At 41.9% G+C, this 15205-nt stretch overlaps 1 protein-coding gene across 1 annotated transcript; it reads left to right on the top strand.

Annotated features, from left to right (window-relative positions):
• The first annotated feature begins 6313 nt into the window (after nt 1–6313).
• Nucleotides 6314–14810, top strand: fth1a (ferritin, heavy polypeptide 1a). The gene is made up of 4 exons (XM_078549042.1): nt 6314–6836; nt 9639–9785; nt 12932–13057; nt 14425–14810. Exons 1-4 carry the CDS (start codon nt 6735–6737, stop codon nt 14581–14583), a joined length of 534 nt encoding a protein of 177 aa, XP_078405168.1. The 5' UTR covers nt 6314–6734; the 3' UTR covers nt 14584–14810.
• The last annotated feature ends 395 nt before the right edge of the window (nt 14811–15205 follow it).

Consider the following 15205-nt stretch of genomic DNA (forward strand, 5'->3'; position numbering starts at 1 on the left):
ACATGTGATGGTCTTTCAACAGGTTTTCCTTCTTGTTGCGAAGCTCAATTACTTGGTCTTGAGTTTTCATGTAATTTACCAGAGTCTCATTGAGTTTGTTCTGCTGTTCTTCCATGCTGCCTCTCAAGCTATTCTTTATTCTGTCATGTTGCTGAAGGGTTATGGACTGTTTTTAAATATGATCCTGAATGATAATTAGCTGTGTTTTCAACTGTTTATTTTCTTGGTCAGTTCTTGCCTTTTCACTCTGCGTTTCATTGTATTGCTTTGTCACTACTGATAGATCAATGTTAAAAGTCTTTAAAGTTTGGGTACAGCTTTAAGAGTTTACAGACTTTCAGGATGGTCTCGCTGTTCACTGCCATACAAAGGATTTGCCATACTGGTGGTTTTGACGGGCTCCGCAAAATGGTGATGGTGTGCTTCTTGAAGGAAAATTTTTAACAATGGCTGACTAGGTCAGGCAAGGAGCTATGTCCATCTCTAGGTCTTTACACATCTCTGCTCAACACCACACTGTGTCTCCTTACATCACTGTGTGGGCAGTACTGTATTCAGTCTCACATTAACTGTGTATGTGCCAAACCTTATTCTACAGGAAGGGCCAGATCAGACACAGAATTGGGCACTATGGAGGATGAGATTTTTAAAATTCAGAATTGCATCCGGATTAAACAATAAGTTAGAGGCTGAACCAGTCAATACATTATTGTACTTGAGTACAATACAGTATTGTACTTATTGTGCTTGAGCCAAGTTTAACAAAAAGGTCCAGAAGCCTGGTGTACCTTTATTAATGACCTGTATCAACTGGCTGAGGTTGTGAATATGGTGATCTTATATCTGAGCTGATATGAGACCGCATCGTAGTTGGGTTAACTGATGACACCTTTTCTGACCTACTGGAATCCAAAGAAGACTTAACTTTGGAGAAAGTGATACAGTTAGTTAGACAATCAGAAGTCCATCAGCAAAATAGAGCCATACTAGGAGGGGAAGTCAAACGATGGTTCAGAAAACCTCAAATGATGGTACAACTTATTAAAGCAAAGAATGCCAAAGACACTCCGGGGCACAAAAGACCTTATGGAACAAGAGCGTGAGATGCAAGTAAACCATGCCAGCGTCGTGGCACCAAAAAGCCCCACAGGTGCAAACAGTGTCTTGCAAGCACTGAAGAATGCTTTTATTGTAAAAGGTTTGGACACTTTGGAAAGATGTGCAGAACTAAAACCTCCAGGTACACAGAGGATCATGAGAGAATCTTTGCACAGAAGGCCATTAAAGAAATAGATGAATCTCACCAAAAACAGGAACAACAATGTTTCCTAGGCGAGATCAAAGATCCAATAAACACTTTCTGGAATGTGGATATTTGTATCAATGGACACATCACTAATTTAAAATTGAATACAAGAGCAAGTTTCATAGTCCTGTCCAATGAAGAACCATGGCTAGCAAACCTATGGCTGAGGACAACTGAAACACCGTTATGTGATCCAGGAGGGATCAAAATACCAGTCATAGGCATGTTACAATCAATGCTCCAATACAGGAACAAAGAGATACTGGAAACATTATATGTTATTTACAATAAGGAATTTTCTCCTCTGAACCAAAATGCTTTTGTCAAGCTCAACCTAAACAAATAGCCAAAGACACCAATGTACCAAAAGTCATCGATTATGCCACAGAGGAGCCCCTCAAACCATCCAAAAGCTCTGATGAGCTAAATTTCAGTGTTGATTTTTTGACACTCTTTACTGAGGCCAATAATCTAACCCCTTTCCAATAACATGTACGGGGACGGAGCGTAAACCTGTTCTTCCTGAAGTGCTAATGAAACAATTGGACCAACGAGTACCTGAATGCAGCCATGACCCTTCATCAATCTGTGCATTTTGAGAGGGTGGCAGACAAAACCCAGACGAGACAATGCACTGGTACAATATCACATTCATCTGACAGTGGTGACCCCTTGGTAAGTATATTCACACTTATCTATCCACAAAAAGTGATAATCCAGGATGTGAGCAGTAAAACAGGTCCAAGACCATAGAAGAGAACTGAACCAGATGATGTCCACTTCTTCCACGTTGGAGGATACTGTCCTTACTGCTACACCAGGGTTATGGGAATTTGAGGGAAAGCAAAATGTTGATCAAGTGCCTTCCTCACAGCTTCCTATCTTGCCTACACAATTATCTCTGGAGGCAGCAGACCAGGATTCTCCAAGACTTCATGAACCAGAGGCTACAAAGAGTCATCGCTCCAGAAGTAAAGAATGATGGACAAACCTGTCAAAAGGAACCAGAGTCAACTCAACAAACAAGCATAGGGAACATAGTAAACATAAAGAAAGGGATAAACCCACAAAATCTGACCATGAGAGAGAAACAATAGATCAAGAGAAGTACAACAGCAAGGAGAGGAAGAAGAGCATCATGAGTAGATCCACATAACAGAACCTTCCATTATTTATCTGGGAGAATATTATGACCAATGCAGTTGATAAAGTGGAGTTATTTTAAAAATCCCAGGGGGAAACTTTAAACAACTGTCATAACCTATAATTTTAAGCGTTATGTTTGAGATGCGACTCTAAATTCAGGAATCAGACCATCAGTTCTTGAGGTTTTACATTAAAAAACACTAGTTGAAACATTTTATTAATTTACACAGATTAAAAATATATATACACATGGCTACAAAGTACTACTATCATAACATTTTTTACAAATTTCCAAACTAATCTCCATTAAGGAAACAGCACCCATAGGCTTAACCAAACACCAGGCAAAGCATTTTCACCTTACAAATTCAAAATGAGGTTCTTTTCACTGTGGAGCCAGTTGGAGGCTTGCAGCTGCCTTTTGATCTTACATTGCCTCTGCCTGCACACCCGAAAACTACTGAAGTTATACTAACCACCACTGATTGAATTCAAATTCTCATTGTCTCACCAGTCCCTTTGAACTGTACCTTTTAACAATGAAACCCCCATTAATTGTACCAAATTGTATTAGTAATATAAACATATTGCTTGGTAGCTGCTAGAAAGGCGTCAAGTTTTCACCCCACTTCTTGAATGCTCTATTCAAAAATGCAAATGGTTGTTACCTCTCTTACATATCAAAACTAGGACCCATCAAAGCACCCAGACTAGCTGACTTTAATCCAATTAAGACACACCTGCAGACTAAACCTCTATTTTAAAATAAAAATATTTTCCAAAATATTATATACATTAATAGCTTCATGACAGAGAACTAGTTGTTGAGAGTCAAACTGACAATGCACCAGATACTGCAACTCTTGCCGAGGACCAACCAAGTCAAGGCCAAGAAGTCGAAGGGGAGTCTACTTCCAAGCCTCACAAGGACCAAGGAGAGTCATGAAACACCCAGACCAATTAAACCTATGAAGTCAGAGACTTGGGAGGAGAAGAGGCAGTGTGTAAATATAAATATATTTGGACAAAGACTTGGGGGCTGATTAGTATTAGGGTGTTCAGGGCTGAAAGGGTTAAAGGACTGGAGAAACAGTACCACATGTAAGAGAGTCACGTGATTAGGAGTCTAGAAGGAGAAAGCTCATGGATTAGATTGAGTAATAACTGTAGTCTCATACTTCTGTAAATAGCTATGTTCATACAATAAACCAGTTATTGTACAGGCATATCTTTGCCTCCTCAACTGTTCCTTCGCCAGTCACAATCACTTGTACATTTTAGAGACAGTTGAACAATTAATGTGAGGGTCAATACATGTGTAAATATGATTCACAATTATCATATTCCATTATGTACATAGCTTATAACTTGTGCAATTGTTCCTATTTAAGGAAAGGGGGATGTTGTGATATTGCTTTGTAGTGCATGTAGTTTAACATATTGATTAACATACTGCTGAATATGGAAATAGTTTAGTATATGTCATCACAGAAAGTGATTCAAGTTTACACGTGACATAGTAGTTGGAGCAGTATTGATCATTAGGTAACACATGTTACACACAAAGAGTTTTCCTAGTATTGTGTTTTTCTTTATTAAAGAGCCCTTTATTTAGATTACTATTGTCAAAGTGTTTGGTATGTTTGTGTTAAGAGTCAATAACACAACACTGGCATTAGTTGCATTGACTGTCATTGTAATATACATTATTCTACTTTTCATGTCCTTTTTAGGGACCCTGTGGCTGCGTCAAAATTCTTCTTTTATTCCTCCCCAAAAATGAAGATCTTCAGTTAGGCGACCGAACATAATATTAGACTTTTTTATTGGTCTTCCTTTAATGTGTTTTCTGGGGCCTTGGTAGTCATCAGCCCATTTTCTGTGGACTAGCTGCAGATTTATAGATCTGTCTTATCTGGGATACGAGAGACCGTTGTTCACCTCCTTGTGGAATCTGCCTGTGCAAAGAAGGTCTGGTGAGAGATGCAGTGGTTTTTGTCGAGGTTCATCCCGAGCAGTTCTGTGACACAGGACTTTGTGCTCTATGGGCTGTTCCCAGGGATGCACACAAAGACAAACATCAGCTGCAGCTGGAGGATTATCAACTCGATGAAAGATGCTTTTTGGTCTGCCCGAAACTTGTTGGTCTTCCAGTGCAAAGAGTTGTCCCCGACCGAGTGTTGCAGACTGGCACATTCCAAGGTCCAGGACAACGTGCACAAAAGTTTGGGGCAGCCACCGCAAAGGGCGCAATGGGGAAAGGTCACTATCAAAGACCTTTCAGCCATAGTGCACCGAGGGGCTGAATATCGTATAGATCCCTCGGGCTGTATGACTCACAATGAATGTATGCAGTGAAAACTACATGTATCACAGTTGTATTGAAGCACCTCAAAGTGCGACATGATCTATGTCGATAACTTGAATACCATTGTCTGTCTGACCGTCTGTAATGACCATGTTGAAATGTCTGTAATGTTCATTGATTATATTGAAGCACCTCGTGATCTATGTGGAAAACTGGAATATGATTGCTCTCTTTGTGATGGCCATTTTGAAATGTTTTGTAATGTTCTTTCAGATATTTTATGAATAAAGTGTATTTTTCAAAAAAAACAAGTCTGCCATAGATATATGTAAACCAAATTTGATCGTATAAATGTCAGGACTGAACTTCCAAACCTTGAACTAAAAGACAAATATAAAAAGTTTTATGGTATGCCCTTTTTCTTGAAAAACTTAAGCAAAAAGTGGAAGTTGACACTATCAAGGCCGAATAGAGTAAAAGACATGATTAAATAAATTAAGAATTAATGATTCAGTGACACTAAGCTTGGATTTTAAGAATCTTGAGGTTGAGGAGGAAAGGAAGACTAAAGAGGTATGCCGTTCCAAACTTTTGAGGTCACTTAGGTTCCAACTCTTGAACTTTATCCCACTGTTAGTGACAAAGTCTTGAGCCCTACTTTCTGGAATTCTCTCCCTAAGTCACTTGTCTCTCCGCCTTTAGAAACCTTCTCAAAACTTTTTGAATAAATTTTCAGTCATCTATCTTAACTTGTGCGTTACGACTAGCTGTCGCTCATTTTTTTCTGCATAATAGAAATCCTTATGACGTTTCCTACTTTGAAGGTTATATTGTGTATGACCGCATCTTGTCCTTGAGGAATATTGCGATAATTTGTCACAAGTGACAAGGTTAGGTCACGCCCTGACAAATGAAGGTGAAAAAAATTCCACGTTCCACGGCAAAGATTGGTAATGCACTTTTAAAAGCGTTGTCATCATAAAAAGGTATTGGTAAATATTTTTTCCCCTGGGGATATGGGGTGATGAATGATACGCATCTGTGTTATTCTCGTCCTGCTGGCCTCAGATACAGCAATACAACGGTGCATCCTGATACGTTTACATCAGTGTTGTTATGAACACAGGCTATTCATGGAGATGGTGCCCCTTTAAAATATCTGCATGTTAAGTGCTGTGGTAAATTGCAGACTCATGGTCCAAGGAAGATATAACAGGCAGGATCACAGGTTTGGCAGCAATGATGCGCATTTTCCTGCAGAATCTGTAAGATGGCTGTACAAGGTTGCAGCTGAAGGTGAGGTGCTTGGCTTTCTACCACATTCTGCCTCTCCATTACCACCAGCAAGCCCGCCATCACACGGACACCCTTTACTAATGACATGATGAGGCGATATTTTAGTTCGTCGCTCCTGATTTCCCTGCATTTCAGTTCTTCATAAATGATTGTAAGATAATTTGGGGAAAAAGGTGCCAACCGGCTTCGCTATTAGACTCTCCCTTCGTGCTTTGTTAAACCGACCCCGCGCGCGGTCACCACATTAAGCGCGAGGCGCCACTTAAAATTAGGCAAACAATAGCGCCGCGCGCTATCTCCCAGCTCGCGCAGGATTAGGTGGTGGAGATCGGAGCGCGATCCAGCGCATGGGGACGAGGCCGCGCGTCCCTGCTGTTGCGGGCGGACTGGTACGCGCGTTCCTGCGGTTGGGGGTGGGGTGGGGCGGGGACGGGAATTTCTTTTTAAATTTCCGGAAGCTCCTTCCCACTAAGGGTTATCTTCCAGAATTACGCATGCGTATCAGCTTTTCCCCCTATAAGAAGCTGTTACGAGTGTGGGTGGGATCAGATTGAAGGAGAGTTTAAGGGAGAGACAGCGTTCCTGCTTCAACAGTGATTGAACGGAACCTTCATTCCCAAGTACTTTTTCCGTCCACATACACATAGCATCCTCATATTCTGCTCTATCACCATCGCAATGAGCTCCCAGGTCCGACAGAATTATCATCCTGACTGTGAGGCCGCCATCAGCCGCCAGATCAACCTGGAGCTGTATGCGTCTTATGTTTACCTCTCCATGGTGAGTATGGTCCGCAGGTCAGGGAATGGGGGTGGTTACTACTACTGCTTCACTGGTGAGAGAGACAAAGAGCTTGGTATGTCGTGAAGGACAAGGGGGAGTTGTTGGGATCAATCTGAGAAGAGGACATGTGCTGGGTGGGGGAGGGGACTGGAGAGGAAAAAGGTCGTTTCTCCCCCTCCCCCCTCCTCCCCTCCCCTCCCCCCTGGGCTCTCTGGGTAAGATGTATGATAACTGTTTCCGCGGTGGTGGTGGTAGTAGAATGACGGTGTAAAGAAGCTGATTGGCTTGTAGTTATGTAACGTTTTATTGCATCTGAAATGTGTTCATGATTGATCATTTAAGTGCAATGATTTTGAATGCACCAGCCGTTTTGCATTCTGCGAAGTCGGTTTGTTCCAAGACAAAAATAAAAATACCTGGAAAAATTCAGCAGGACTGGCAGCATCTGCGGAGAGGAAAAAACAAAAAAACTACTGCGGATGCTGGAAATCCAAAACAAAAACAGAATTACCTGGAAAAACTCAGCAGGTCTGGCAGCATCGGCGGAGAAGAAAAGAACTGGTTCTGCTGAAGGGTCATGAGGACTCGAAACGTCAACTCTTTTCTTCTCCGCAGATGCTGCCAGACCTGCTGAGTTTTTCCAGGTAATTCTGTTTTTGTTCTGCGGAGAGGAACACAGTTAACGTTTCGACTCCGTATGACTCTTCAACAGAACTAAGTGAAAATAGAAGAGGTGAAATATAAGCTGGTTTAAGGAGGGGGGTAGGAGGGGGGTGGGGGGGGGGGGCACAGGTAGAGCTGGATAGAGGGCCAGTGATAGGTGGAGATAGCCAAAAGATGTCATAAACAAAAGGACAGAGGTGTTGAATTTTATTATCTAAGGAATGTGCTAATTAAGGGTAGAAAGCAGGACAAGCAAGGTACAGATAGCCCTAGTGGGGGTGGGGTGGGGTGAAGGAATCAAAAAAGGCTAAAAGGTAGAGATAAAACAATGGATACATTTAAAAATAATGGAAATAGGTGGGAAAAGAAAAATCTATATAAATTATTGGAGGGAAAAAAAAGGGGGGATCGGAAAGGGGGTGGGGATGGAGGAGAGAGTTCATGATCTAAAATTGTTGAACTCAATATTCAGTCCGGAAGGCTGTAAAGTGCCTAGTCGGAAGATGAGGTGCTGTTCCTCCAGTTTGCGTTGAGCTTCACTGGGACAATGCAGCAGGCCAAGGACGGACATGTGGGCATGAGAGCAGGGTGGAGTGTTGAAATGGCAAGCGACAGGGAGGTCTGGGTCATGCTTGCGGACAGACCGAAGGTGTTCTGCAAAGCGGTCACCCAGTCTGCGTTTGGTCTCTCCAATGTAGAGGAAACCGCATTGGGAGCAACGAATGCAGTAGACTAAGTTGAGGGAAGTGCAAGTGAAATGCTGCTTCACTTGAAAGGAGTGCTTGGGCCCTTGGACGGTGAGGAGAGGGGAAGTAAAGGGGCAGGTGTTGCACCTTCTGCGGTTGCATGGGAAGGTGCCGTGGGAGGGGGTTGAGGTGTAGGGGGTGATGGAGGAGTGGACCAGGGAGTCCTGGAGGGAAATGATCCCTGCGGAATGCCGCCGGGGGGTGGGGGGGGGTAAAGGGAAGATGTGTTTGGTGGTGGCATCATGCTGGAGTTGCTGGAAATGGCGGAGGATGATCCTTTGAATGCGGAGGCTGGTGGGGTGATAAGTGAGGACAAGGGGGACCCTATCATGGTTCTGGGAGGGAGAGGATGTGCGGGAGATGGGCTGGACACGTTTGAGGGCCCTGTCAACCACCTTGGGTGGAAAACCTCGATTAAGGAAGAAGGAAGACATGTCAGAGGAACTGTTTTTGAAAGTGGCATCATCAGAACAGATGCGACGGAGGCGAAGGAACTGAGAGAATGGGATGGAGTCCTTACAGGAAGCGGGGTGTGAGGAGCTGTAGTCGAGGTAGCTGTGTTCCAAGCATTGGGATGAAAGGCCAGTTGGTTTCTTTTTGGTGATTGGAAAAGGAGGTGGGCAGGACACTCGATAGCTCTCCGCTTTTGTTCAAGATCCATCTAAGCCATTGGGACAAGGGGTGCTTTAATGGCTCATTGGATATAAGTCTAGACTTTCTCCAATCACAAGATAGGTGGCATTACTGGTAAAGCCAGCATGAATTGTCCTTAAGGTTTTTCTGAGTTGCCTTCTTTAGTACAGCTGAATAGCATGCATGGCCATTTCTCTGAAGTCACATGCCCAAACTGGATAAAGACAGTAGATTTCTGTTCCTAAAGGACATTAATGAACCAGGTGATCTTTTACAGCAATCCAGTAGTCCCATGGTTACCATTTCTAGCCTTTTGAGTATGAATGGTGAAGAAGGCGCTATATAGAAGCAGGATGAGGTAGTTGGAGATTGAAGAGCTCACAAAGACTCGGCTTTTTCAAAATGTTGATTTACAAGTCTCCAGTGCTGTTTGATGTACTTTAGCCCTAAATTCCAGTATGGTCATTCTACTCTTGTGGCTCTGGCCTTCCTGCATCTTTTTTGTGCCTTTTGTATGTTGGCAACAAAGCCTTCAATGTGCTCTAAGCTCTCCGTCATTAAAAAGCCTCCTTTTGCAAACTTACCTCCTTGACCATACCACCTTCCACCTATCCTTGGTGCCCATCTAGCTTTCACTTTTTTTGAAGTGCTTTGGGATCTTTGTTATGGGATGTGCTATGAATACTATCATATTGTCTTGTCACTTGAGCACATACTTTTAAGTGTTCTCAAATATACATTATTATTTTCTTTTCAGTCCTTCTACTTTGATCGAGATGACATTGCATTGAAGAATTTTGCAAAATTTTTTCTTGAGCAATCTCATGAAGAGCGTGAACATGCTGAGAAACTCATGAAACTACAGAACCAGCGAGGAGGGCGCATCTTACTCCAGGATATCAAGGTTTTAGATGCTTACTAGTAATATCCTAAAATATTTTGTATGCTTATTGACTATGCAACTAATTTCAGGTCAGTCAAGAATTTGGACTAAGTGCTTACTGATGGCTCAGTTGGTTACTATGTTAAGTAGCTGAGCTGTGCTAAACAAAAATTCTGGGTTTTTCTTGGTGAAAATGGGTTCTATAATGAGACCTGTTTGAAAGTCTGGTTTTAGCACATACCTTTGGGCCTAGTTTCTGATTACCCATAATTTGAGCTTGCTGGAGATGCTAAATTGGACACATGCAGGGTTTTAACATTCAAGTGCTGATTAGTTAAATTACCCATGAAAATTGCATGTGGACTCCTTGCACCCACTTCCACTGAAGATGTAGAGTGTGAAGGCTGACACACTAGCAGGTATTGGATGGCTTGAATCTGAATGAAGGGATGTATAGGTTCTCGGACATGGTGCTGAAGGTTCTGGTGGTGGCAGTCCAATAGAAGGGGGGTGTTCTGTACCTGCAAAGGGAAAGGGGTTTATTTCCCTCCTGCAGGAGCTGGTGCTGCTGACAGCCTCCTACAGGCCAAGAAGCTTCCCTAGCAGGTTGCTGATTAAGTATTTTTTGTTGGTTACTACATAACATGGAGTAGCCCAGAAACCCTCAAGAAAAATTTGGAATAAATGTTGAAGCCAGTGTCACATCAGACTGGGTTTCAAGTGTTTGCTTCAAATCTCATAGCAAGTAAAGAATAAAATGTAATATGCCTTCAATTGTGCTCAATCTTCTAAAAGGATGAATTTATTCCTGGTCAGCTGATCTCTAATAGAGGATTAGGACAAGTGCCAACCATCAAACTCCTTTGCAACCTTGTTAATGGGTGCTAATGGGAAGTTGAGTGCCAGTCAGCTGCTTAGCTATCTTCCTGACAAAGGTCATGAACAGACTTCCAGATAAAGGCCATGAGCGCAAGCTTCAACTTTACTAAGATGCGTTGTGCTAAATGGGTGTTCCAGTATAAGACCCCTCAAACTCTTTTTGGTACCTGAAGTATTGAGGGAGAATTTCCCCCCCACCTGTGCCAGGTTAGCTGCTCTCTGCTAAGGTGGTAGGAGGTATTACAACTGACATCTGCATCCCTTTTATTCTTTCATGGGCCAAGGCCAACATTTGTTGCCCATCCCTAATTGCCCTTTGTGGTGATGAGCTGCTGTTCATAGTGTACCTATACACCCACAGTGGTATTAGGGAGGATGTTCCAGGATTTTGATCCAATGACAGCAAAGAAATGGTGTTATAGTTCCAAGTCAGGGTGGTATGTGACTTTGGAGGGGAACTTGCAGGTGGTGGTGTTCCCATGCATCTGCTGCCCTTGTCCTTCTTGATGGTAGAGGTCATGGGTTTGGAAGGTGCTGTTGAAGGAGTGAACCTTGGTAAGTTGATGCAGTGCACCTTGAAGAAATCATCTTGGGAAAGGGAAAATCTCCCAGGATTTCTGATCCTAATTATCATTTGCTGGCTCCTGTTCAGAAAACAGATTTGGGCTTTGCTATGCTTCATTTACCTTGCACCTGATGAAAAGTCACGTGGTTGGGATGTTGTCCATGGAATCCTCCCCCAATTGGGGGAAAAACGTGAAGAAAAATTTGTACACCAAGATTAACCAATAAAGGAAGGTGTTTTTGTTGATTGAGTGAGCTACATCCAGAGACCACTGCCTTGATCCCCTCATTTTTCTTCAAAGCTTGCACTTTCATATTGGACCATTTTTAATTTTTATCGTCTTTATCAAGGTACCTCCTGGGATTGCAAAATTCCTTTGCATTAGTATGCCATTTGGAGGTTAAAGTTCTACATGTGTTACTCATGGTACATTAAATAATTACCAGGTGGCCCCAAAACTCTGGAAACAAAATGATCCCTGTGTCTGCACTATAGTTGCATTCTTGGGAATAGTAAGAATTTTCAAACCCTCCCTTTCTTTAAAAGGAAAGCTCAGTTGCTTTAAATTCCTTTAGCTTCTCCTGGGTAATGCTGTGGCTGTGTAGAATGGATTGACTGTTCCCAGTCCCCATGAAGACCACTCTGCTGTCTTGCACTTTTTTGCCTTTGCTTTATGCCCCATGTGTCTCTTCTCCTAACTGCCCCTCCCCCTGCCACCACCATCACCACAAAAAACCACAGGAGTGTTTCCTGAAGTTTTTAGTGTTGAAAGCTTTTTGGTTTCACAATACATAACATGTGCTCTACAAAATATCTGGATTGTCTATAGTTCAAAGCTTGAATTAGATTGCAGCCCTAAACAACAGTGATTGCAGTTGCATCAAAGTACCAGAGGAAGACCAATTAGAAGTTTGGGGTTCTGAAAGAGTGAACAAATATTTCAGATGGACAGGAAATGTCTTGGTATGGGATCATCCCCTTGCACTGTCAAAAGGGCTCGAGTACTTCTGCCAAAACAACAATTTACATGTGTTCAAATTTAATATACATTCACTGAGACAAAGATGTAGATTAGGCGACTCTGCACCTTTGTTTCATGTACTGTCTTAGCCTGTGGCTTGACCTTTACAATTTCCAGTCAGACAAATCAATCCCCTGCCCAAAAGACAATCTAAAGCATCTTGTGCTGTCAGAATGCTTACCTAACATCAAATCTGGATAAATCTCAACCTCTGGCTCACATTGGGAGAAGAACAAAATCCATTGATTTTTGGCACCCGCTAAAATCAACTTTTATCAGCAGCACTCCTAATAAAATGTAATGGCCACTTGTGGTCCAAATCCTCTTTATCTGCTCAAAAGACCAGCAAACCTTCTCCACATGCCCTGGACTTTCATTTGAGCTTTCCTGTTGCAGAACTTTGACATCTGGGATTTAATGCTGCTTCCTCTTATATTTCAGCACAAGGTAACAAGGAATGCTATTTATTTTTGCATAGTATGCAACAAGTTCTTTTGCCATTTAACTGTTTGTCCTCTAGTTGTATGTTTTTGTCTGGCCTTCTCTAGGCAATTGTCCAGTAGCCAATTTTTAGTTGTGAATTCACTGCAGGGAGTCATTGCTCTATGGGTTGATATTCTAGAGTCTCTTGAGCAAAACATTGCTCAAGATAAGTGCTTTATACTGGTATGTGAAGTAACTGATATATTTTTCTCTTGTCAGAAACCTGATCGTGATGAATGGGGAAGTGGCTTGGATGCAATGGTGTGCTCTTTGGAGCTGGAAAAGAGTGTAAACCAGTCGCTTTTAGAGTTGCATAAACTGGCTACAGACAGGAATGACCCACATGTATGTATTTCTTGTATCATATCTGCTGGTGTGGGTCACTTTTATCAGTTCATAGCCAGTGTGCATTTACACTAGGTCTTGACCAGAAAACTAGGTGTGGTGACTGCTGGTAAACAGATGGAAGAATAGTGAATGAATGAGTTCTTGGAATTTAATGCCTGTGTTCAGTTTTTTTAAAGCTGGATTTAAGTGCTGATGTGGATGGAACTTCAGTGAAGTTACACTTGAAACTGTGTATTTTGGTCATTTGAAACTAGTGCTGTCTGGTGAGAATTTTAAATTGCCTAATACTAGGGGTGACATGAATGATTGCAGGTCTGGTGATGGGAGTGATTTATTTTCTTCTAGATGATGAGTATTGTACAAAAAACATTGGCTGCATTTTTTTCAAAACTATTTGGTACCAATGTGTGGCCTAGTGATAGCACTTTATCTCCTAGGAATTTGCACCAGACCTTGGGTCCCTGTTATCCTGCTGATGCAAAGCTGTTCATTAATACTGTAATAAATTACCTCAATGTGACAGGTCTTGAACAAAAATCATAGCTTGTTATCAAACTGCAATTCATCTGTCCTATTCGCTATGCTAGAATTCTGCTTTTGCTGTGAAACCATGGACTAGATTTTGCTATTTTTTTTAAGTAGCTTGTCTGAGATCTTTGATAAGTTACCTAGTTAACACTGGTGCAGTTGGATTATTTTAATTTTCAAGTTGGCTTATGTATTCAGTAGGTAATTGGTACCATTTAGTCTGCTGTTGTAACGGCTTGTTTTCTTTAAACAGCAAAATATCTTAATTGGCTTTCAATGCATTTTTATAGATTAGAGCCAGCCCAGGATAGGCTCAACACTAACCAGTATCCACACTTCTCACATGCACATTGATATTTGCAGCCGGTAACTTGTTGAAAAGATTGCTTATTTCCAAGCCTGGAGGAATTGCAAAGTAATACTTTTGGATGATTTGTGCAATTAACTTGGGGGTGGCTGTAACTCAGATGTGAATTGCTGTTTGCCTTTTTAATTATGTCAGATGTGCAGTTTGAATTTGCATTGTTGCACCTTAGATACTCATTTGGCCTTGTTTTATTCTAGTCGAGTTGCAAGTAACAGTTAAGAACAGTAGATTTCTTTCCTATGTCTCCTTTTCCTGATGGTGGCTCATGCTGGAGTAGAATTCTGAGCCATGGCTTTTCCAATGCTGCCCCCATCTGGCAGTCATTCTTGAGTCTTGGTGATGAATGTTAGGATGTTTGACTGGAGGTAAATAACAACTATTATTTCCTAACTGGCTAGCAATAGAAAATAAATCTTGCTGCCCTTGTGGTTATTAATTAGCCTCAATTTAGTATTCCATTTCTCCACAGCTCTGTGACTTCCTGGAGACCCACTACCTGGATGAACAGGTCAAGTCTATCAAGCTATTAGGAGACCATGTAACCAACCTGCGGAGAATGGGCGCTCCTGAAAGCGGAATGGCTGAGTACTTATTTGACAAGCACACCTTGGGTAAAGACAGCAGCTGAACACCTGAACTGTCTATCCCTTGCTGCTTTACTCTGAAAAGCTCAGTGCATGTTTAACTTATATTTGTAGTCTGTCAAGTTTTCACACCATCCAATTATGTAATTGATTGCCACCATAAACTTGAATGGGTTTGATTAAGCTATATATTGGTGGATTATTGAAGTGTACTTGTAGAAAATGTTCTTTGGCTTATCTCCAAATAAAGCAACTTGAACAGGAAATGCTGTTTCTGAGTGGTTTGCCTGTTTTCTTCCCTCTTTGCAAAAGCATTGACTATTATGTAGCTCTTGTTAAACAGGTTATTGTATGTAGAGTCACAGCTCAGTCTGATCTTATCTTCACATCCATGCACACAGCCTTTTAGGAACAGAAAAAGGAGTAGGCCATTTGGCTCTTCTACTCTGCCATTCTGTAATATGATCTTTGACCTCAACTCTTCCTACATTTCCCACCTCCTTTACCTCCCTTTGTAGCCCAAAATCGTGACCTGAGGTAGAGAATTTAAGGTTTACAACCCTGAAATTTCTCCAGATCTCAATTCTAAATGACTAGCCTCTCTGTGTTCAGACAGTGACCCCTAATTCTAGCTAGGGGAGACACCTTCCCAACATTTACCCTGTA

This window comes from Cetorhinus maximus, chromosome 9 (assembly GCF_964194155.1).
Source record: "Cetorhinus maximus chromosome 9, sCetMax3.hap1.1, whole genome shotgun sequence".
Classification (NCBI taxonomy): Eukaryota; Metazoa; Chordata; class Chondrichthyes; order Lamniformes; family Cetorhinidae; genus Cetorhinus; species Cetorhinus maximus.

What these genes read in the sequence shown, in the direction of transcription:
- fth1a (XM_078549042.1), top strand. Translation starts at nt 6,735, where the DNA reads ATGAGCTCCCAGGTCCGACAGAATTATCATCCTGACTGTGAGGCCGCC. An exon ending in CTTATGTTTACCTCTCCATG is followed by an intron (nt 6,837 to 9,638) that starts GTGAGTATGGTC and finishes TTTTCTTTTCAG; the next exon opens with TCCTTCTACTTTGATCGAGA. An exon ending in TCTTACTCCAGGATATCAAG is followed by an intron (nt 9,786 to 12,931) that starts GTTTTAGATGCT and finishes TTCTCTTGTCAG; the next exon opens with AAACCTGATCGTGATGAATG.